This window comes from Psammomys obesus, unplaced genomic scaffold (assembly GCF_907164565.1).
Source record: "Psammomys obesus unplaced genomic scaffold, mPsaObe1.curated_primary_1811, whole genome shotgun sequence".
In the NCBI taxonomy this organism is placed as follows: domain Eukaryota; kingdom Metazoa; phylum Chordata; class Mammalia; order Rodentia; family Muridae; genus Psammomys; species Psammomys obesus.
This window is the reverse complement of record NW_026585504.1, coordinates 8260979-8285704: the sequence shown is the minus strand read 5'-3', so window position 1 is coordinate 8285704 and position 24726 is coordinate 8260979. Positions and strand designations below refer to the sequence as shown.

General features: G+C 47.4%; 1 protein-coding gene across 3 annotated transcripts in view; it reads left to right on the top strand.

Annotated features, from left to right (window-relative positions):
• The window catches only part of Bcl2l11 (BCL2 like 11), a 38632-nt gene that overhangs the window by 3580 nt on the left and 10326 nt on the right, over positions 1–24726 (top strand). For all 3 annotated transcript variants that reach the window (XM_055615756.1, XM_055615697.1, XM_055615639.1), the window contains one exon: positions 19679–19788. In XM_055615756.1, coding sequence (XP_055471731.1) covers positions 19679–19788 — 110 coding nt within the window. The remainder of the gene's footprint in view (positions 1–19678; positions 19789–24726) is intronic.

Here is a 24726-nt window from a genome sequence, read left to right as displayed (position 1 = left end):
CCATTAGATCAAATTCATCCCCTCCCGCAACTTCTCCCCTTAACTCCTCCCAGAGGAGTGTGAGAATCTTATCCAAGAGTGGCAGAAAATATCCATGATGATTCACAGTAAAAATGATGAGGAAACAGGGCTATGGGGACAGTGGCATTTGGAGAGTGTTTACCCAATCAGCATTAAGGTGGCCCCTGACTGTGGTCAGGTTGTCCTGAATTCTTACAGTGCAAGTGTTTCTACATTGTATCATAACCAGACCTGAAGATTCTGAAGCCAAATGTCCGAAAACTTACACGTTGACACCTACTTTAGATCTTTAGTCACTTTTAAAAGGCAGACCAAGACGACTCTTAGACCTCCTCGCTTGTGCCTTGAGCTGTGCACATTTCTGGCTCGCCCCAGGGAAGGGTGCTTCTCCACCGAAAGAAAAACTCTGTTATTTTGATCTTTATCATCCACAACCATGTTTGGTATGTGTCCGGCCAGCCGGACCTGCAGAAGACATCAGGAACTTGTTCATGGCATTTGGTATCCAAGCCACGTGTTGGCTTTGCGGTGCCTGTGTTCTGGGGATGGTTAAGGCATCCTAACTGGAAGGAGCTGGAAGTCCTATGTCTGCAATTACTTTGCTCTTGCCTCTAGAAGTGCTTCTGAATAGGCACTTGCCTCCCTCTACCAGGAAACAAATAGCCCAGGGCCTGTGTGTATCCACAGCATGAACTGAGTTAACAGGGCTCCCTGGTATGTACTCGTAAGAACCTGTTTGTTTTAAGAACCCTCTGGAAGCTATTAGAGTTTTACACTGTTGGCCTGGGTAATGGTCTCTGCAGGTGAAGGGGTAATGTGGGGAAATATTTTCTCCTCCCTTGTGGATGAGTTAGTGCAGTTTCTAACGTGAAGCTGGTCACAGTTGTTTTGTTTCGGGTCCTGTACTACCGAGGAAGGTAATTGCGGTGTAATTTGCTGTGATTTGAGATGACGGATACGGGGCTTTAAAGATGACAGTCTGAATTCTCAGGCAGAGTAAGTGGTCATACCTGTGAAGTGTTAACTGCATTCCAGTAGTTTGGGATGGTGTTATCATGAAGGTTACTGCGTGGATTAAAACAGTAAGTTACGGGGGTCTGTGTGAAGTTAGCGCACCAGAGTAGTTTTTTAACAGCATTTTCTTGAGAGATTCGTTTGGGGAGAGGATCTGTTGGGATGGGGTGAGGCAGAAATTACTGAGAGGGCAAGAGGACTTAGCCAGGTGTGAGGTTATTAAATTCACCTAGAGTTTCTGTCCACCACTGATGTTTATCTGGCCACCCTCACAGTCTTACTTCTTCTGCCTGGAGACTGGTTTCGCTGAGCTGAGAAATGGCCTCTTTATCTTTTTGAACTTGTTTAATATTTTTTACTCGACCATTAAGATCTTCAATGCTGCTTTTCATTAAGTCATTGCAAAATTCATTTTTCACAAAGGAGCCTTTATGATTAGCATGAACCGCTGGAACTCAAACGGGAGGTTACAGAGAGGCCCTGCTCAGCCAAGGGCTCTTCTTCCCCACTGACAAGCTGCGGTAGGAGATACAGTGTGTCTCAAAGCTATGTTCTTGAATCCTCCCTCTCCGCTGTGTTGAGAGTGAACCCAGGGCTTTCTCCATTAAGGCAGATTCTCCCATAGAGCTGAGCCCCAGGCCCAAGTATCTTTATTGCCATAGGAAAGGAGGGTCTCAATGGAGATAAACAGCAGGCAGATGCTGTATTTAGAGATGCCCTCACAGGTTCCTTCGTAGCCGATTGTTCTGAAAACATCTGTAAAGAACGTTTGTGTACTGTGTGGAGGTCAGTGTAGGTAAACTTACGCTTTTACTCCTCGCTATTAGCCTCCATCTACTCTGGGAGGATTGACTTGCCCAACCATTTTTTGGTGAAAAGTGATTATCTTAATAAAAAACCTTCCACACCCACTGGCTGCCTTCTCTGGTGTTTTTATGCCATATATTTTTTTGGTTTTTGCACCCCTTCTCAATCTGGGGCGTAGTCTGTGTGAACCAGAAATGCAAAGTAGATGAATATTGATTGTCAGTAAGGACTCTCTGAGGTGTTTATGAATGTCTTAAATATTGGGCTTGCTCCTTGCATAGCAGAATTCGTGAGTGGGAGTTAATTCCGTTCTTTTTTGCACCCCTCAGCGTCCTGTGGCAGTTGGCCCCTTCTTTACGTTGAGAGCTCCCTGTGGGACGTAGGCCATCCTTCGGATGCCAGCACTGCCTGACAGCAGGCAGGAGTCCATGGAGCTCTAACTGTAAGCCTGTCCAGGGAGTTGTGATTTGCTTTGACTCAGATCCCACACGAGCAGGATATGATAGCATATCTAACTCCAGCATGTCTGTGCTGAGATGGAAGGTGTCCCCTGACCTCTTGAGTTTGTGCTTCCATTACAGACACAGAAACATGGCAACGTGATTCGCAGGAGAAAATGAAGTCATTTCTTGGGCGATCTCTAAGTACACTCATGCCATCTTGCACATAGGGAGTGTTTTGTTTCTTTTTCTGGCCTTATTGCACTGACTAGACTTTGTAATTATGTTGGATAGAATTGATAAAAGTAGTATCAAGAAACGGAAGCTTTCTGTCTAAAAAGCAAAATCATTAACTATATTAGCTATAAGTATGTTCAGATACTTATTGATAATAAAGATGAAGAAATCTTAACCAAACTCCTAAGTTCCTGAGAATTTTCAGTTAGGTTTTAATAAAGGGTTTTTACTAGGAATCTGTTAGCCTATTGGCATGGTGCATTATCGTGTTTGAACATTATCAAATGCTCCCACATGCCCAGGATAAATCCAGCTTGGACAGAACATGATTTGTGTAGAATGCTGGATTGAATTGAATATTTTATGGAGATGTTTTTTACACCTTGAAAGGTGCTTATTCTGTTCGCTTTCGATATTAAGACCCAGATGAGTTGAGAAGTATTCACCCTCTAGTATTTCCAGAAAAAAAGCTATGAAAAGGCACTATTAATGAGTTGGGTTTGTTTTTTTTTTTTTTTTTTCAGATGGGGCCTCATGTAGCCCTTGATGGCCTTGAACTCACTATGTAGCTAAAGATGTGCTTGGTGCTTGATTTTCCGATCTTTCCGCCTCCACCTCCCTGCTGTTGCGGTTACAGGCATGTGCCACTCTGCTCTGTAGCACTCAGCGCGTCATGCATGGTAGCGAGAGCCACAAGTCTCAGCCAGTATTAAATTCTCTTGTGAGGGTGGTCCTAGACTTCTTTGGGGGAGGCTACATTTTAGCTTCTAGGCTTAATTTTGTGTGTCTATGTGCCTGGAGGACGGTTCTGGTTGCCGGCCTCCCATCTGTGGGTTTTGAAAAGGGGTACATTTTTCTGATTTGTTGGATATGCGGCTGTGGAAAGCATGCAGCGTCACTATCGTTTCAGGTGAATGTTGGCTTTGTTGTGACAGCCCCTGTGTCGGCCCCCACAGACTCGTTCCAATGCTTGGTCCCCAGTTAGTGGAACTGTTTGAGATGGATTAGAAGGTGTCTTGTTGGGAGAGGTGTGTCACTGGGGACGGGCTTTGAGGTTTCAGAAGCCTGAAGTCAACCGTAAATAAATCGCCCTTTGAGGATAGCGATTTGAGCTGTTAGTGCCGTTCCAACCACCATGCCATCTCTTCCACCAAAAACTTTAGCCCTCTGGAACTGTAACTTTATTTTAAGCCTTGGTCTTGGTGTTTTATCTCCACAGTAGAGAAATAACTAAGAGCTTCTTTCCTGATGTTAATTTGTGTCAAAAACTAGCAAAGAGACAAAACACCTGTCGGTCTTCTTAGAGTTTGTGTGTGTGTGTTTGTTTTGTTGATTTTTTTCGAGACAGGGTTTCTCTGTGTAGCTCTGGCTGTTCTGGAACTCACTGTAGACTAGGCTGGCCTCAAACTCAGAGGTCCACTTGCCTCTGCTGGGAAAATAGGCGAGTGCCACCATGCCCGGTAAGGTTTATTTTTTTGTTTTTGAAATAATTGATTTTTGTTTTCCCCCTCTTATTTTTCTGTACACCTTTATTTTCTTCTTTTTGCTTGTTTATGAATTTTCCCCATAGCTTCTTGAGTGTGGGAATTAGAGTATGGTGCTCTGAGGACTTTCCTTGCTGTGAGGCTCTCAGGGCTGGTTTCTTTGACATGTCTTCTTTGCCTGGGAACTGTTGAAAAGCACAGTGTGTCCTCTCCTGTGTGTGAGCTTCTCCTGTTGCCTTTCTGTTAATGTTTTTATAGTTTTGTTAAGTACTCGAAGTTCTTCGGGTTTTTCTTTTTCTGTTTGTTTTTGTTTGTGCTTGTTTGCTGAGGTGTCATCTGCTTTGGAGAATAATGCTTGAATTCTCAAAATAAAACAAAAACCTGTATATTGTGTCTCCTGGATTGGTTCTCTGGTGCTGCAAATTTATTAACTTTTTTAAGAGAAAAAAAAGGTTGATTAATGTCTATAGGGTCAGTCTTCCTCTGTTCTTCATGTTCCCAAGATTAATGTTTTGTGTTTAAAGTGCATTGTTTTATATGCTGTGTATCTGTAGGTTGATATACTGTGTTCCTGCCAATGTGAGTTGGCACCGTCTTTTTCGGGGGCTGTGTAGTGTTTAGCTAACCCTACTGTCTAGCACCTTCCCTGCTACTTAGTTGGAGATCTTTGCAACTAGAATCCTCTCCTGCTACTTGATAAAGACTTAGACCATTGACTGCATCTGCTGAGCAAGAGATGGAGCCTGGTGGCCGGCTGTCCCACCAGCACTATTGTGACAGCGCAGCAGGACTGCTTCTGCCAGACAGGGACTTGATGCCCAGCCCACAGTGTCTCCTGATGGAACGAGGGCAACCCTGGGCTTCCCTGGGCTAGGCCTGGGCTGGAAGAACCGGGTGGGTTTTCTTTGCTCTAGGCAGGTTCTGTGTTGTTCGGTCATCCTTTCCCTGGGCCGCTTGGTGAGAACTTAGAGTTCTTGGTGCATTCTCTCTCTTTCTTTCTCTCTGCCTGTTGAGGCTTCACAGTTAGAGGCTTCTGCAACAACCTGTCTGGGCGAAGTGAAGGCAATGAGACTATAATCACCTCAGGGTCTGTCTCCCAGGGCTGAGAGCCCCAGAATCCCTCCTCTGTCCTCCTCCCCATCTTCCTGTGCTTTGCATAATGTCAAGGCTCTCACCATCAGAAAGGAGGCCTGGCTATGGAGCTGCTTCTACCTTGGGGAAATGAGTCTGTCTTTGAACTAGGTCTTGTTTGTTGTTTGTATTTGTCCTACTCCATTCAGGGTACCGTACCGTAACAGTTCCAGGTAGAGTGGCTCAGTGGTGGTTCATGACTTACAGCTCCAGAGACTGGGAATCTAATGTCAAGGTAGATCTGATGTCTGAAAAGGCTCAACAGCAAGACCCCCAAGATGTCATCACTGGGGGAGAAAAGGTTATGATGTCTCTGGGGCCTCTAAAGGCATTTACCATACCCAAAAGACCCCATGTTTTAATACTGACCATTTAAAGACTGTGGAAAATCAATTTAGACTAAGGTGATGTTGATTGACTTTGGCCACAGAGAACTCAAAATTTTAGAAATCACCTCTTTTGCGTTTTGCTATTGCTGTCCACAGGAAATAACAATAGGAAGATATTTAGCAGCTGTGTGTGATGGTACACACCTTTAATCCCAGCACCCAAGAGACAGAGGCAAGGCTGATCTCTGATATTTTTTTTTATTAATTATACTTTATTCACTTTGTATCCCCCCATAAACGCCTTCCTCTTCCCCTCCCAGTCCCACCCTCCCTCCCCTTTCTCCACGCATGCCCCTCCCCAAGTCCACTGATAGGGGAGGTCTTCCTCTCCTTCCTTCTGATCCTAGTCTATCAGGTCTCATCAGGAGTGGCTGCATTGTCTTCCTCTGTGGCCTGGTAAGGCTGCTCCCCCCTCAGGGGGATGTGATCAAAGAGCAGGCCAATCACTTCATATCAGAGACAGTCTCTGTTCCCATTACTATGGAATCCACTTGGACACTGAGCTGCCATGGGTTATGTCTGTGCAGGGGTTCTAGGTTATCTCCATGAATGGTCCTTGGTTGGAGTCTCAGAAAAGACCCCTGTGCCTAGATTTTTTGGTTTTGTTGTTCTTGTGGAGCTCCTGTCCTAGGATCTCTGATTTTGAGGCCAGCCTGGTCTACAGAGGGAGTTCCTGGATAGCCAGACCTGTATACACTGAAATCCTGTCTCCAAAAAGAAAGAGAGAGAAAGGAGAGAAATCTAGCCACAATCCTCTTTTTAACGAGTGCAGAGTCTATTGTTCCCCTCACTTGTCCTGTGTGACTGAAGGTGGCATGGCTCAGGCTGTGCTCTGGTGCTTCCTGTATGCGGTTATAACCAGGTCTAATTTCATAATAGATAATGCCTTTTAGGGGCATTATTAAAGAAAAGTCCCGAGTCTTATAGAATAGTGGAGATGGACTGGTGAGGAATTGGTTTGGTGCTGATGGGGGCAGATGGCACGGTATCTGCCGTTTATACGTGGTTCTGAGTCTGGTCAGTGGTGCCTCATTGCCTAGGACAGGGCTTTTCACACATAGAGAGAGGAGAGGGAGTGAGGAGAGAGAGAGAATAACAATGATGGCATGAGGGACATGCCCTGGCATGTTCTTCTATAAGATGACAGAATTGTTGATAGCAAGTTTGGTTTTTAAAAAAGCTCATAAGCCTAAAAAGGGATGAAGAAAATGTGCCTAAGTACTGCAGATGCAGGTGTGTGACTTTCTACCCCTGGAAAATAAATAAAAACATCACCTGGACAAATATAACAGTGCCTGCTGAGCCTCTGGCCCTGTCACCTTTCTTTCTGGCATTTGCAACAGCCTGTCACTAGGCATGCATGTCTCTCTTGTGTGATTTAGCACTGGCCGTTACACTCAGTGCCGGTGAAGCAGCACCCAGCTGCAGCCTAGGTGAGAGAGAGGTCTTTCAGGTAGACGCTGGCCCCGAACTGACTCCTTGGGGGCTGCTTTTATAGACTGGCAGAATAGACCATCCACAGCCTTGTACAACCATTCCAGAGGAAGTCTAGGCAGGATCTGGGCTGCTCCTCTGCTTGACCCAAGGACCACAGTGCATTTTCAAGTTTCCTCGTCCGTCGATGGAGGACACAGGTGCTGAGGGACTTTGAGAATAACCCAGTAGACAGCCATCACCTGGTGGAAACTCACCACTTCTTGCCTCCCAGGAAACATCCCAGCCTGTCATGAGCATGGCTGATACTCAAGTGTTCTCTACAGAGGTCGGGGGGGGGGGGGCAGGAACTGCCCTCAGGAACCTGGGAAACTCACAGGGAAGCGTGGTGACGGAATGCCACTGTGTGTGATTCAGAAGCTGTCTGGTTTCCGGAACAAACAAGCACAGAGGGGGAAATGTTCTCTAGAAACTCACATTTGAGTGGGGGTGGCAGGTCTGAACCTGCTGCAGGTTTGCTGCTGGACCTGAACTTTGCCCTGAGAGGAACCCTGGTTTTTTTGGCAAATCTTTGGACCGTGAAGGGACATTTGGAAACTGTGCCTGCACCAGCCCTGCCTGGCTTGGGGCTGAGCCTGGGCCACCTGCTGGAGATGCACCATTTATGGCAGAAATTTGACTAGAGTTCAGAAATGTGTACTTTGAAAAGAGAACAATGTCAAGACAGAAGCGGGGAGCCGCTTTCCCCTGTGGGTCAGTCTTCTGGAACAGCTTTTCAAAGTAAAGGGGTAAGCTTTTTACCACCGAAGGCCAGTTGTCTGGACCGTCAAGACTGAAGAGCGCTTCCTTCCTGTCACTTGCGAGGTGACAAGCCATCCTTCATTAAGCCTTGGCAAAGGGAGTTTCAAGGCCTTCTGGGAGAGGCTTTCCTGTGCTCTGGGAGCGCAGTGTTCACAGCATAAAGCAGCCTGTGCTCGACGGCCATGGAAGCCCACATCTGAGAAGCCAGCCCTCTCTGGTTTCTGAGTGTTACTTACGATGAGTCTTCAAGTCCTTGGCGTTCTGTAGGAAGCCCAGGCTTCACTTTGCTTTCTTTAACCCTGATTTTCTTACCCAAACCAGAGCCTTATGTTCCTGAGGAGAGCTGCTGCCTGCCCCTCCCCCGAAGCTGTTGGTGGTAAAGGGCTGCTGGCTCCTCCTGTTGCTGCCTTGGGCCACTGCCAAGAGAGGGCTGCCCTGCTGACTCTTCTCCCTTTAGAACCCGTGCCCCTCTACTTTGTGTGTGCTTTCTGTTGTACAGCTGATGCCGGACAGTCAGAGGCGTGTGTGTATGGACACGAGGGCGGGTCTTTCTCTGCCTTTTTCCCAGTGTGAGAGCTTGGGTTGTCTAATGACCGAAGCTGGGCTGTGGTCCTCGGCTTATGGCCCTCTGCACAGTATGGATTAGTTGGTATGCTTGGCCCGAGCTCTGTTTCCTTAGGAATGAAAGCGGGCTTGAAGCTGAAAAATGAGACCAGCCACTTCAGTTCAAGATGAATGTACGTGTGAAATTGAAACAGGTTGGGTTGTGATGGTTTTCAGCTGTCAGCTGTCTCCAGTCCTTACCCGTCTCCCCTCAGAGTAGATTCAACTCCCAGGTACACAGTGCAGCTTCCCACTCGTTCCTAAAACCTCTACATATAAGCAACTTAGGAATAAATGGGACATTTAAAAAGGCTTTTATTGTAAATTTTTGTGTGTATGTGTGTAAATGCGCCTGCTCATGACAGTCCGCTCATCTGTGCAAATGCTTGTGTAAGTGGGAGCTGGGAACTCGACCTGGGCCTTCTATAAGAGTAGCGAGTACTCTAAACCACTGAGTCTCCTGTCCCCTTAAAAGGGAAAGGATCTCTTGTTCCCTTGGGAATGCTTGTACATGAAGGTAAATGGGACTGTGTGAAGTGATACTTTTTTACAGAAGAACTGCTAGAGAAAACGCAAGAGAGTTTCTTGGGGTCCAATGGGATAACACTTGTCAGCGCATCCAAAACCCTGGGTTTGACCCACAAACATGAAGTGAGGTTTTTATTTTTACTCTTTTTCTCGTTGACTTCTTTAGGATCCTCAAGAAATGTCTTAGCATAAAATAGTGACAGTGAAGTCAGGATAAAGAATTCAAACTTAGTTTTACTTCAGTGAGCGTGTAAATTCTGCTGAACCAGCCAAAGCAACTCAGTGCCTTCGGAAGATTGACTATTTATTTATCCTTGAAGAGCCTGGGCTGTTCTGCGTGGAAATGCCCTGCGGTGTTTCCCCGCTTGGATTTTCGCTCTGCATGGTTTCTGTGCTGTCAGCCTGGCTCGCGCAGTCTGAGTGTTAAGGGTTATCTTGGTGCCCACCCTCTTCCTGTGCTGATCACAGGACGAAGCCTAGTGGTGGGAAGTTTTAGTCAGTGACCCCCATGGAGTCTTGGTCCTTGCACTGTGATTGTCCTGTTATCATACCAGATGACTGGAGCTCTTCCCTGAAATAGGGGGGTGTGAGCCACACCAGCGGTCAGCGCCGGAGTGCAACTCCCAAGCGTCCTAGATTACACGGGGGGATTTCTCAGAATGGGCTCAAGCTGCCTTGCCTGGGATAGGAGTCTTGTGCAAGCGAGCTGCCAGCAGCTGCGTGTGCCCTGCCTTTGTGGGCAAGAGGAGAGGCCGTCGGGAGCTTGCGCAGACGAGCGGACTGTTGTAACTCTCGCCCATGACTGCAGTTTTCCGTGTCTTCCTGCACCTGCAGTCACCGTAGCTAGTGTGTGTAATCAGAACGAGCCTATTAAGCATGGCTATAAATTTCACTCTTTGATCTTTATTTCGGTCTGCTGTTTTCCTGACTGAGAAGTCACCTGTATGGAGGCAGGGCACAGTTATGTAACATTCGTACAGTTTGGGCCGTTTCTCTGCAACCTCCCTTAGACCAGCGTGACCTGAAGTTGGCCTGTCGGGTCAGTGGTGAAAAACTTGGCTCCCACCTCCTCTCTGACTGACTAATCTTATGCTCCCTCTGTCAGGTCATGAACCAGCGGGCTTTCTTTGACAGCGGCACTTAGTTCTTCCTATGCTTTTGTTGTATGTTGTCACAGGGCTGGCACTGGCCTGTGTCCCTTCGTGGAGAGATGTCACCTTCAGCCTGAATGTGTCTGACACGCTTTCCGGGTTGTCTGGGGGAGAGTCTCGAAGCCCAGCTGGGACAGACATTTCAACCATTAACTGTCCAAGTGCGGTGATTGTCTTTGCAATTTATGCAAAGCACCGTCTGGAATGGAGGTGGAAGCATTTTGTTGTTGTTTTTTTTTTCCTACAAGACGGGTTAAAAAGGAGGCAGCTGCCTGTGGGTGTGTGCACAGTAGGGAGTTTTCGTTGTCTCCGTCCTTACAGCAAGTTGCCTGCAACACTTGTACATCTGTGTTGAATTACTGCTGCAGCTTGTATATGGCCATTAAAAATGCTAAGTTTGTAACTGAGGCTTTCGTTTAAAAACAACAGACGCTAAAGGGTGACCTGCAAATGCTGGTTTTGCCCTTGTTGTGAGCCTGTGTCTTGGTCACTGAGATAAAAAACAGCCAAGACTGCAACGTGAATTTAGGAGAGGGAAGAAGCTATTGTCACCGGTTTTCTGCTGCTGGTTTTAAGTTACATGCAGGAAGCCGTAGTTAGCACTGAAGCCCATGAGTTTTTATTTTATAGTGTAAATTCTTATCTCCCCTCACCCTTGGCTCAATATTTTTGTCTAGAAGCAACGTATAGTTACTGAGAGCTAGTAATGTCGGGTTTTGGAGTCTTAAGTGAGGTAATGTATATGGAGTTGGAGGTTTGCCTTTGGGGTTCGGGTGGGATGTTTGTCTTAATTGGGGCTAGGCTTTCCCTAAGTAGTTCAGGTTGGCCTCAAACACTCCTTGTAGCCCAGACTTTCCTAGTGTTTGGGGCTATCTGTTTAAGCTACGAGCTAGGATCAACGCAGGCCTCACTCGTGCCAGGTGGGTGGGTGTCCTGCTACTGAGCTGTCTTCAGTCCAGACCATACTTTTGGTACAGGGGGTGGAGCCCAGGGTTTCACACTCTAGATCGGGGTTTCCCACTGTGCTGCGTCTCCAGCTCTTGTGTTTAAAGGGTCCCTACATGGTTCTTTTGGTTAATGAAGTAAATGGTGAAATGAACTGTCTGGATAGGAAGGGATAGTGGTTTTGTATTTTCATCCTGAATCAAGTGAGGTGTGGGTCTTCATTTGACCCTACTGAGTTTCGAAGTTGTTTTTGCTTATTACAATAAGGTGCACAGTCAGATCCCCAGAGCCTTCTGAATATAAACAGCAGCTATGGGCAGAGTAGGAGCTGTGCAGAGACTCAGTGGGTCAGGATCAAAGAGAAGACACAGGAGTGTCCAGTGTCCTGCCGGGACAGTGAGCATGAAATGCTGCTATGTGCTGTTTAGAGTAGTGATTTCAGGAGCAGGCCAGGAGAGGAAGCATCTTTATGGTGGTCGGAGCCTCCCAGGGCATATTGATGAGAGGAAGTGGCTTAGGCTCAGGTTTGGGAACTGTGACGGCAGCTTTGTTTATTAAAAAAGACAGGTGATCTGCTGGAGAGATGACTCCAGCGGTTAAAGGCACTGGCTGCTGTTTGAGAGGACCTGGGTTCGGTTCCCATACCCACGCGGCAGCTGAGAACCACCTAACTGCTGTTCCAGAAGATCTGATGCCCTCTTCTCTTTACCACACGCGTACGGTGCACAGACGGTGGTTAGGTTTACACCAACATGTGTAAAACAAAAATAAGGAAAATCCAAAATGATAGTAATAAAAACGAGGTGGTGGCTGAGAGGTATTGTTATGGGTTGTCTTGAGGCCCTGGGGGCAGAATTGTGATTGGGGTGGAGGGTTAGAAGGGAGCATTTCCATTCTGTTGTGCTTCTCGCCTGACCGTGAGGGCTGCAGCGCCGTGAGAAAGTGTTCCCACCCAGCCTTGTCTCCCACCGCTGCTTAGGTGCCGTGCTTCTCTTGGGTCTGAGGTGTCCTGGACATCACAGGTGGGGCTCCTGGCACACCTCCTGTGTCTAGTAAATATACTAGTGTGTGTCTGGGGGGCAGCTCAGATGGAATTGATAACAAGGCCCTGGATCTCCTAGTCGCCCCTAGGTTTGGGCGCTCTTGCAGGAAGCAGACCTTGGGGAAGGGAAAAGGCCCCCTGAATGCTAGTGTCCACATCTCTGACTAACTTCAGCCGTGGATAACTGGGGCTTTGCAAACCACCCGGCTGGAAACGGATGAAAGCAGCCGTTACAACTTCATGTAGCTCAGGGCTACACGAAGGCAGCGGGAGGACACGCCGGAAGAGTGAGTCGAGAGCTCTGGCTTTGGGTCGAGCACCTCATTACTGAGCATTTTATTCCAGCAGCTGTTTTCAAGGCACTGTCCTGAATTCATGTGACAACTCAGGCTTGACACAAATGTGCACCAGAGAAAAACAGATTGAGGGAAACTTGAGCTCTTAGGCTGCATGCTGTTGCTTTATAGTTTTCTTTCTCCTTTTACTTTTATTTGTGTGTGAACCTGTTTTTTTTTTATTTTTTATTTTTTTTTTATTTTTGGTCTGTGTGTGTGTGTATGTAGATGTGCAGAGGGCAGAGGTGTTGAGTGTTTCCTTCAGTCGCTCTGATCCTCAGACCTTGAGACAGGGCTCTCTCACTGAACCTCATGGTCACAGATGCCACTGGGCTGGCTAACTAGTGAGTCCTGGGGATCCTCCTGTCTCCACCTTCCCAGAACTGGATGTACAGCAGACCCTTGATTGTATCCTCTTCCTGCATACCCCTGCACTTGTGTTTCTAATGGCTTTCATTTCTGCAAACTGGCTCAGTGGAATGGACAGATTTATCTACCAAGAAGTAAAATGATGTGGGTAAAAAAAAAAAAAAAACAGACCTGGACAAAGGTTGGGGGTACAGGGGAGAGAGAGGACAGAGACTGACTGGTTTCTGGGTGGTATTTCTGAGCACACATTTCACACGGAGGTTCTGGTGGCCTTTAGTGTCCCCTCCCTGTGGTGGCAACAGCTCCCCTTTGCCTTTGGCTGACTGGGAAGAGCTAGGACAACCCTGCTCCTTTCAGGTAGCTTTGAAAGCTGCCTCAGCACACTGCCGGGTTGCTTTCCTCCTGTGAGCTGTAGGTGTGTCTGCGTGGAGAAGGATTATTTCTGAAGATACTTAAATAGGCAGATTGTTGTGTTGACCCAACATCCCAGGGTTTTTTATTTGCCCCACTGAACAATGAAGATATCCCATCTCACACATCCATCCCCCCCAACACACACACACACACACACACACACACACACACACACACACACACACCATAGTGGGAGACTATTTCTTTGGACGTTATTTTGTATCTGGTTTGAGTCCACAAGGAAGCAGTTCTTTGTAGGGACCTTTGTAGGTGTGGGTGGTCTAGCCAGAGCTTCCTCAGGGACAGAGATGGACAGCCCTGAGGTGGCTACCGGGAGGTCGTCTTTCTCCCTCCAGTGCATGGGCCAGCCCTTGCCTGTCTTGGTGTGTTCTGTTGTGTGTTTGAAATAAGCAACAGTTCCTTCAAAGTCACACATTCCGTGTCAACATGGACATCAGGAAATCCTTTCTCTGTCTTGACTTAAATAGTGATTTGGTTTTAATTCATGCTGGTTACTTTAAAATGTAATCTTTGAGGATTACTGGCCATCTAGAGACTGCTGAAATTCTCCCGCAGGTTTTGAGTTGACTCCTGTTACTGCAGCACTGTGATGCCAGTGGTAAGGGGGTCACTGGGGCAAGGGACTGAGCTAGCCTGCCCCCTCCATTGGAAGTCCGTATGCCAGGACATGGGCCGGTGTTGTTTCATAGCACTGTTGCAGGCGAAGAACATCACAATGTGACCATAGTTCTTTGAGCCCATTGCTACTCAGTGCAACAAAGTCACAGCTTGATTTCACCCCCAAACACTTACCCTTGGGATGAACAGTTACTGAGCTTTGAAGATCTTGAATGAGTTAGAAAACTGTTAGCCAAGGGTGACCCACATCTTGCCTCAGCACTAAGGCCCTTTGGCATCAGGAATGCCCTCCTTTCCCTCCCCTCCCCCTGCAGAGAAAAATGAATTGGTATCATGCCATAGGAAATCACGTTACTGGTACCAGTTTTGGCTTTCAAAAGATTATTTTTTTGAAGTCTGGATGAAAACTCAGCCGGCAGAGCTGCACGTGCCTGACCCGGTACATAAGTTTTAATAGAGGCATTTGTTAACAGCAAAGAGGAAGAAACTTGGGCCTGGGAAGTCCCCTGGTGCAGTGTCGTGGCCTGCAGGGTTGGAGCCCTGCTTTAGGTCCCAGCTTTAGGTTCACAGAATGAAATGTTTCTTAAATACAGAAACTATGCTTGAAGGGTAAAAACTCGACCTAAAAATTTGCCCTTTGAAGAATTTTTATGTGTAAAACTTCCTCGCCGGTTTACAAGTGTGGCCCTCCTGCTTAGAGGAGCTTTTGTAAACAGCTTTCTCACGAGCACATGCCAGCCTGTATGACTCTCTGCTCATCACCAGTAGCAGAACAGAATATTTATGGCGGGTGCTTGCCCATCTTAAAGGCTGGAAATATAACGGCAGGTACCTCTTGGACGGGCTGGCTGTGGGCGTGAGAGGGTGCCCACAGGACAGAGTGACAGGAGTCAAGAGGGTGGGATGGCATGGTTTCAGAGCAGTGTGCCTCCGGGCCCCAGGCCCCAGGTGCATCTTCAGAAGATAACAACTGTGAGGTCTGTGTACTGTGGTCGCCTGTGCTGACAGTGGCTGTGGGAGGAAACTAAACCGCTTCGTGTTGGGAATGAAAACCTCATTTGTAGCTCACCTGCACGTGGTAGGATGGATGGGCCGGACCCTGTTCTTTGCTTTGTTCTCTCATGCCATGTGGTACAGGACCAATTACAGCACTCGATAGCCTTAAGCTGTTCGGGGGTCTCGATGGAAAGCTTTCCTACACCCCATCCCTACACCTCAAATATTTTGAAATATTTTGTCAGCTGAGAAATGTATGAGGATTTCATTGACTAGTGTACCGTGTTAGTTAAAACTAGTATACCTTAAATGTAGAGGAAGAAGGGTGCCTTGTAAAATACTCTAAATAAGATTTTTCTTGTATACACTTAAGAGTGTTTGTGGCTGAAGGGACAGTTCCGTGGTTAAGAGCACTTGCTGCAAAATCATGAAGACTAGAGTTCAGATCCCAGCACCCAAATAACAACCAAGGCATCTTCCCTTCTGCCTGTGACCCCAGCTTAGGATACAGGCAGAGACAGGATTGCTGAGGTTTGCTGACTTCCAGCATAGTGGAGGAAAATGAGGTTCAGGGAGAGACCATCCCTCAAAAAGTAGTAGGCGGACACTTAACTCACTCTGCACACGCCAGCATAAACAGGTACACTCATACACACAAACATACATGAATCTTTTTTAAAACTTGTGCAACTAATTGTGGTGTAAGGCTTGGTACATGTTCACTGTGAGCATGTCACTTGTGCCTGAAGTAGATGGCCGTTAATTTTCAGTTTAGAGCAGAGGAACAGCATTTGCTTCTCAAAAAACAAGAGGGCAAGAGAGAGGGCTCATCGGTTAAGAGCACTGGCGGCTCTGGCGGCTGACCCAGGTTCAGTTCCCAGCACCCACATGACAAGTGGCATCTGTCTGTAACTAGTTCTGGGGGAACTGACACCCTCCTCTGGCCTCTGCAGACAGACACAAGGCGTGGCTGTAATGCACACGCATACATGCAGGCAGAAACACCAACATAAAATAAAAAGTAAATAAAAAATTTGAAACACAACTCTCCTGGCGGCCATGGCTCCATGGCGGAACACTTGTCCATCAGACCAGAGGAGGCCTTGGGGTCTATAGCATCAAAGACTAAAAGAAATGAGCATTGTTGATCTTTAAAAAACAGAACACTAGCTAGGTATGATGGCACGTGCCTTTAATCCCAGCACCCAGAGACAGGGGTGGGTGCATCTGAGTTTGAGGCCAGTGTGGCCTATACAGCTAGTCCCAACACACCAGGGCTACACCTTGAGCCTTGGTGGTGGAGTATCTGAGACACAGCAGCCTCCTCTGCAGGTGGCGTTTCTGTTGTACAGTGCTGTTTTGTAACAGCTTTTTAAAATTACACCTAAGTACAGCTGATAGCTTACTTGCTAACCCAGGGCTATTGCCGCCAATTACAGTGTAGGCTGAGCCTGGTCTTAGCCATTATCTTGGGTTAATACACCCTCCTGACACCACCAAAACAGATCATGGCCCCAGGCTTAGCCACCTTTTCTGGTCCTTTGTTCAGTGTTTTTTCAGGATCTGGTCTGTAGACCTTAGGGCCTTCATTCCTCCATCCCAAGCTGTGGGGATCTGTTTATATCTGGGCATCTACTTGAACTGCCATTGAACTGTTCTTTATGGGAGAAAAAGACAGTCTGCTTATCTCCCCTAAACAACAGCTTATCACTAAAGCTGAGTTTGGACACCAGAGATCCATAGCTGCTGGCAATGTGCTTGCTCTGAGCTGTTCTTGATAAGTCAGCTTATGGTCCACGCTAGCTCCTTCAGTGGTGCTTGGAGTTCTCAGCCAAGCATGAGCCAGACCACCTCCCGATGCGTACATGTGAAGGGTTAGCTGGAATGCAGAACGTTTCTTCTACAGTCTGGAGCCATTCATCAGAGGAGTCGTTTTGTGTTACAGCGGAAGAAGACAGTGATGCTTGTTCAAGCGCAGTTCTCTCTGTGCCTAAAGAGCAATGGAAGCCAGGTGTGGTGGTACACGGCTGTAATCCCAGCTCAGGGAGGCAGAGGCAGGTGTATCTCTGTGAGTTCGATGCCAGCCTGGTCTACAAAGAAAGCCAGGGTTACACAGAGAAACCCTGTCCCGAAAAACAACAGTAACAAACATAATAACGTAGCCCCAGACATGAGATGCACGGGAAAGGCCAAATGAGAGGGCCCAGTCAATCAAAAGGAGTGGGACCATCCCCAGATGTCCCTTGCCAGCAAGAAAGAGTGGGTAGCTCGAAGAAGGAAGCTTCCTCGGAGCTCAGAATGGTTTGTTTGCCAAGAGCTAAAGCAATTCTCTGTGAAAGCTTTTTTTTTTTTTTTAATAGACCAAGAGAAAGTGTGAACCATGTGTAGTATCTGAGTCCAGACAGAACAGTGACACACACCTGTGATCCCAGCACTTGGGAAGTGGAGGCAAAAATCAGAAATTCAGTGTCAGCCTGGGCTACATAACAAGTTGGAGACCAGCCTGGGCTACATGAAACCTTGTCTCAGAGAGAGAAAAACAGAGAGAGACAAAGAGGGGAGGAAGAAGAGCAATTTGTAATTTGTGTTAGTCTTCAAGAAGTTCAGCTCCATGACTTCGGTTTGGCATTATAGAACGACATGGCTCGTGGTCATTTCTTATTCAAGTCGATGAATCTTGGCCACATAGCAAACACTGGCTGAGCTGGTCAGCAACTTTGATCATAACTTTATCGAGCACGTGATCTGTTTTTCACCCATTGTCTCTCAGTACTTGGGTTTTCTTTGTTTCCAACCACAGAGTTGAAGCTAGACCTTTCTCTTCCATGTGTCTGGGGAGAAACAGCAGAATAAGGAGGGGGTGATGGGAAGCTGGCATGGTGGCATGGTACCTCACTGGGCTTTTCAGCTATGTAGGTGTGTTTTCCTGTGAGGACACCCAACAGAAGGAGCCCCTAAGTCAGATACAGTGTTTGACGGCCCATAGTTTTAAAACACTGACCCAAGTGGTACATGCCTGTCACCCCAGCACTCAGGCCTGGGCAATGTGGGGAGAGCGTGGTTTGGAACCCATGTCACCAAATCCTTAAAAGCTGAGAACCCAAGGGAAGGTATGGAACTGATGTGTCCTCCATTGATTTTTTTTCCAATTATTTAAACTTCAGTTTTAATAAAGTTAATAGTAACGTTAATATTTATGGTTAAAAACAGTATAGCCAGTGACGGGATGTGACTTCCTGGTCTGACAACCTAAAACTTGAACTCTTCCAGAAGACTTCCTGTTTCCACTAATACTTCCTGTAGTAACATCCTGGGGCGCAGAGCTCCCCCTCACTGAGGCTTTATGGGATTCCTGCTTCTCTTTTAAGCAGGAATTTCTCTCTCCCTGTCTTTCTCTCTCTCTCTCTGCAGCTCAGCATTATCCTCCTGCCTCAGGTTCTGGAATGTGGGGATTGCATCCTTTACTCTGCTGAGGCATTGGTAACTTGGTCATAGAAGCCATGACAATAGTTTTGGGGGGGAAAATTAGCTAACTCTTGAAGTGTTAGTGTTCGCTTGTGTATTTTTTTTAGAGTTATGGATCTGCAGTTTATGGATGTTTTACGTTGATGAAATTTAAAGATGGCAGTAATTTGTACTGCTTCACTGCCTCCCATCACCTGCCATGGTCCAATCTTTATATTAACTCTTCTCAGAAATACCTTTACTCCCAGACCCAAAACATTTCCTCCCCTCATGTGTTTGTGAACTTGAATCCGTCTTTGTTGACTGAGTTACTATTCAATGAAAACATGCAGTTATGCTCCCATTTGGATGAGCTGTTGATGCCGCTGAGCCTGCTTCTGAAGACACACAACTTCCACATTACCCCTCACTTGGCTTTGGAAGGGACAAACATTTCATCAGGTTTGAATCTTTCCTAGGAATTTGTACCTTGTTGTAAGACCAAAGTGGGTAACTAAAACATCATGTTCTCTGTTTCGTGCACTTTTTTTTTTTCCTACTGTAGTCCTAGTGTAGGTGCTAGGAAGGTTCTCTGTCAATGATCTTTTTAAAAATTATTTCATATTGTGTCTATGTGTGCAAGTGTGTGTGTGTAAGACAGAAGACAGTTTGTAGGGGTCATTTCTCTGCTTTCACCACATGGGTTTTGAGAATCAAACTCAAGGTTAGGCTTGCTGGCAGCAAGTGTTTTTACCTGCTAAGCCATGGCACCAGTCCCTGTCATGTTTCTTTGGTGACCTTCATTGTACTGTTTAGTATTCTTTTAAAAACAGGAATACCTATGGCTGGGTTAGGATGTCTTTTAGTAAGTCTGGGCCGTCTGTTCCATGAGTTTATTCTGCTGTCACTTGTACCGTGACTGCTGGTTCTGTTTTGTTTTGCTCACCAACTTTTACACAAGCTAGAGTCCTCTGGCAAGAGGGAATCTGAATTGAGGAATCACCTCCGTCAAGTTGCCTGTAGATAAATCTATGAGTATTTTCTTAATAAATGATTGCCAGGAAAAGGCCCAGCCCACCGCAGGCAGGGCCACCCCGGGACCGGACCGGCGGTCCTGAGTTGCATGAGAAAGCAAGCTGAGCAAGAGTAAGCCGAGTTGCTGCTCACTGCTCCTGCCTCTCTTATCGGGTTTCTCCCCTGACCTCTCACAGTGGATGACTGTGATCAACCGTGTGGGCCACAGAAGCCCTTTTTCCCCAAGCTGATTTCAGTTAGTGCTTTATCGCCGCAACAGGACATTGCTAACTAGGGCCCTGCCTAAAATGATGCACAGGCCAGGGAGCTGCCAGGGGACAAGAGTGTGTGAGATGGGTTTGTTCCTGGAAACTCAATGTGTGATGTTCTTCGTGCTGTGAACCCGGGCATGATTTCCGGTTTCTTTGGTTCCCACACAGCTTCCATAAGGCAGTCTCAGGAGGAACCTGAAGACATGCGCCCGGAGATATGGATTGCGCAGGAGCTGCGGCGGATCGGAGATGAGTTCAACGAATCTTACACTAGGAGGGTAAGGACCTCTTCCCGCCGCCACAGGAAAGGAGACTGGGCCTTCTGCTGTTCCTCTCCTGACTTCCACTCTTGCTGCAGCTAAGGGCCGGGCTTTAAATTAAGATCCAGCGTGAAGCTGCAAGGGTATTTCGTGTGTGAGAGACCTCAACACATTAGTGCTTAAAATTCTTTTAGAAGATTATTTATACACGTTGAAATAGCACCACGTAAATACGGAGCACAGCGTTTGCCGTTCAAGTAAGGAGCTTCCCGTGTAGGCAGAGCTGTTAACTTTTGGCAGCCACCCAGCCAGGACTCCCAGGGAGGGGCTCCTGTCCTCAGCCCTGCTGCTGGCCTTGCCCGTTTGGTTATTAACTGTATCGGGAGGCCAGTAATCAGTAGCTTATGATGTAAACCTAGTGTGAAGGTTAAGTAAGGTCAGCTGGCGGTCTTACAGATTTTCCAGGTATGTTCTTGATTTAAGTAATAATAACTTAGTTCAACCTCTTCATAAGCAGTATGTTTAAGAACAGTTTTGATGCTTTCCTGATGGGGTGAAGACATTTGTCTGTTTGAGGCCCTGCCTCTCATGGAATCCACTTTTGGGGGTGCAACAGGCTTTGACTCTGACGTGCATGACCACTCTGAGCAGGGTGACCGCTTAGCAAAGTGTCCCGGGGTAACTTTGAGTTTTTCTCATCCCTTCAAATGCAGCCTCTCTTCTCTCTGGAGATGCCAGACATGGGACCCTGAGATGTTTCTCTCTTTACATAGACATCTCCTTTTAGCCAGTCCTAAGTAAGTGGGTGTTCCCATGAATTGCTTGAGCAGTCTTCTTCCTTTTGGGTAGGGAATCTGTCAGGGAGTCCTGGAACTTGAGAATAATTTCAGTTCCTCTTCCTGCTTTTAAGTGGAGTGTGTTGGGGGATGTGTGTGTGCTACAGTCACACTTCTGTCATCAAGTGGGAACTGTCATGCTGATGAATGGACTGAGGAAAATTTTCATGATTCTGTGTTTAGCTGGCACAAGCCTGGCATCCTTCCCCTGACGTAGATTGCTTCACAGAATATAAATTCCTCCTTAGCCTTGGTCCAAAATGGTAGTCCTTTTGGAAGACTGGTTGATTTCATAATTTACCATGAAAACTGCATCAGCTAATCCCTCTGCCTCGGATCCTTTAAAGAGATTTTAGTATTTCTGTTGGTGACTGGGCTTGTTGGCTGTATGAGGCCATGGCCTGTTTGGGAGCCTGGTCCTTCTGTTGGGGGCAGGAGTTGGGTCCAGAGTCCTGGAGGGCCTGCCATTTCTGAGACATGTATGTAGGTATGAGCTGGCTGTGATCCTGTGTCTGTCTTAGAACACAGTGGATGCCCTCGGGGCTGGACCTGGTGGGTGGGGCCGCCTCAGGAGGGACGCAGCTGTGGGCAGGTCTGCTTACTGCTTAGACTTGTACGCCGAGATGAGCTGGCACAACACCCCACACAGGCTGTATCAAAGCCTTTGTCTGCAGAACCAGGCGTGTTGATGGATATTTTGCACAAGTTTCATTTTAACCCATAAGGTGGTATGGATTAGGGGGGACTAGGAGGCCTTCCCCCACAGGCCTGGTTGATCCAGCCCCCTGGGGCCTGTGAGTGGTTACTGATGAGATGGTTAGGGTGACAGATAGCTGGTGAGAGTGCAGTCACAGTCTGTGGCTGGTCCCTCAGGAAGGATGTCCAGGTGACGAATGGTTCAGGTTCTGTGCAGGCGAGATACGAACCATCCTGGGTTCTTCACTAGCCCAGTTTGCCTTCCACAGGATGAGTTAACAGCTGTGTGTGGTCTAGCTCCCACTGTCCTCCCAGTGCTGTTCTGTAGTTTCATGTTTAAGTGTGCATTTTGAGATGTTTGCATCTGTGTTTTTTTTTTTTTTAAAGGAGATGTGACATTGTTATTTCCTGTCCTTTTAATGCAATAAATGTAAACATCATTGTGCTGTTTTGCAAGATTTTATACTTTATTTTGTGTGGTGTGTGTGTGTGTGTGTGTGTGTGTGTGTGTGTGTGTGTGTGTTTATAGGTCAGAGAACACATTTTGAGAGTTGGTTCTCTGCTTCAGACTAGCAGGCCTGCAAACTTCTGGAGCAGTTCTCAGTCCTTTGCCTCCCGTCTCACCAGTCCTGGGGTTACAGATGCACACACGCTCTCAGGGCCCTTATGTGGGTTTCAGTGGCCCGATTCAGATGGTGAAGCTTCCGTGTCAGGGTGATTTTACCAGATGAGGCATCTTGCCAACCCGTAGCATATCTAAACCCAGTGCTGAAATTCGGTCACTAATAAAGGACTTTAGCTTTCTTGGTAGGCTGGGGAATCTAGGCTAGCCCCTAATTCCTCTAAAATGAAGGCAAATGTCCTCCAGATGGTAGGTGTCAGCAGCCAGTTCAAAACGCCAGACTCTGAAACTCAGTGACACAGTGACCCCTAAAGCCACAGCCACCAGTCTTTGTAGTTAGAAGAGCAGCCCATTGTCTGTCATTACACTAATGGTCCATTGTGGAACACTGGGGACAGGAAGTCAGGCAGGAAGTGGGAGAATAATGAGTTCAGATGACCCACTGCTGAGCTGCTGCCCATCCCTCACCTGCATGAGAGAATTTACCAAAGCCTCTAGAAGAGTTAATGCCCGACTGGGGCAGCTATCTTCTCTCGCGTGTTAGCTTCTACTGCCGCTAACCTTCCAAAGCCTGACGGGATAGCCCCATTTGTAGCTGTTGTGTGTTGAGTCCATTTAAGCACAGTGGGGCTCCATGAGAAGGAGCTTCGGATGCTGACCCACGCAGCCAGAGACGAGGAGGTCACGAGCGAAAGCCCGGTTCCCTGTGCCTCTGGCTGCTGGACTCCCGGGGTGGCACTGCAGGCAGCTCTCAGGAGGAATAAGTCTGCTCTGTAGTATGGGAATGTGGGGCAGCTCTTTGTTTTAAAATTTTCAAGAAACATACAGAGAACTTTGTTAACGTGCCACCTTAGCACCCCCAGTACGTGTCAGTCACATGTGCTGTCAGTGTGTGTGTGTTTTCTCCGTGATCCGCTTAGCTTATCTAAAAGTTTGTGTTCTTTAAGACTTTTATACACTGTTTTGATCATATTCATTCCCTTCCCCAGTTCCTCCTGTATTCTCCTCCACCTTCCTAACTCAGCAATTTCATGTTGTCCTTTGCTTCAATTATTGTTGTTACGAGTTTTCATCCGTAAGATGGTCAGGGAACATAGGGGTGGGTATACGCCAGAGGAACAGGACATTGGCTGTGAGGTTGTGTCACCTGTATAGGTCAGGGAAGCTGTCTCCCTTTCAAGTCTCAGTATACTCACCTGAACAAGATCTAAGCAAGGACAGTCCTGTTTGACATGCCAGCGTGCAAGGGAGACTCTCTTGATATCCACTCCTCAATTAATACTGCAGCTGTGTGCTTCCTGAGAGTAAGAACATACATGTACATGTGACATCTCATCTGTACATGTTACATGCTACCGCATGTAACAGTCATGATCAGCAAATGGTAATGTCCTGATGCTGTCTTGTTGCAGACCTGAACTGCTTATCTGTCTTGAAAAGTCCCTGAAAAGCTGGGAATGGGGTGTGGGGGTAGGGGAGAAAGACACAGCCAAGACCCATGCATCGATGAGGTTCACTTTGGCCCTGGAAACTCCTGTCTTTGGAGAGGTTGGCAGACACTCGTGAGAGGATCCAGGCAGTTGGAGTTTGTAGACTCGCTTTGTTTCTTTTAGCTGGCAATTCCACAGGTTGAGAGTTAGGTTTTGTGCTTCTGTAGGAATGCTGCAGAGACAAGTTGTCCTTGGTCCCCTCCAGGGGGAGGTGTGTGGTGGCCCTCTGGTGCTGATAGTGTAGAGGCAAGGTGGTGTCTTCACTGTAGAATTTCCACTTAGTGGACTCAGAGCTTAGGACACAAGAAGACAAAGCTGCTGCACTGGGGGAGGGGGGAGGGGGAGTCCTCCGCCTGAAAGACGTTTCCTGATCGTTACACCCAGGGGGTGTGCCGACCATTCTACACCTGGCTGTCCACTCTACGCTGCGGTACCCTTCTGGAAGACTCGGGGTGGCAGAGGCTTTGGGAGAAGCTGGACAGACCAGGGAGGTCAGTGGGTGCAGAGAAAAGCTCAGAGAAGCTGATTGTCTGGAGGTCGTGGAGAAAGAAAGCAGGTTGCGCTCAGAGCTGTGTGGCGTGGGGTCATCTGTGTCTTGCAGCCTGTGCGGGGATGTGTCAACGTGAGGCCACCCACTTCTTGCTCGTCTCCCAAGCCAGCATCAGCGCTGTTTGCCTACCTTAGCTGCTGCTCCTGTACCCATATCTGGATCTTCTGGGGGTGACATCGAGTATAAGCATTATAGTCCTCTGCACCCCTTGCATACTCATCAAGAAGATGGCCGCTGGTGGGCATTTTGGCTGTGGGCTGGGGTTGCTGGGAAAGGCCTGTCAAGCCCTTCAGATGGTTGTTCTAGGGGACATGCTCTCAGTGTACAGTCTAAAGCTAAGATAGACTCTGCGGATGGGACGGCGAGTGAATGGAATCCCTTCCATTGTCTGGTCACAAGAAACAGTGCATCTTTGTGTTTACATGCCACTTCCTCCTCTGTCCAGGGCGTGTGCAGGCATGAACTGATTGAAGTGTGTGGAGACAGCAGTATCGCCGCATCAGATAAAGGGGAGCTGAGAAGGTGCCCCACAGATCAGTTTTGATAAAACAAGTTTCGCTGAAGCGCGTTACGCACTGGAGCGTATGAGTGTTTTAAACTTGAAGTCTGTGTGTCTCTCTGAGTTTGTGCTTTTAGAAATGAGGGTGATTCCTATAAATCACCAACAAGGGAGAGGCCTAAATTATAGCTTGCTTGGATGGCACCAACCAGAGATGTGGCCTCGGGCCGTGTTCTCCAGAGGCCTTCATTAATTGAAAGCTG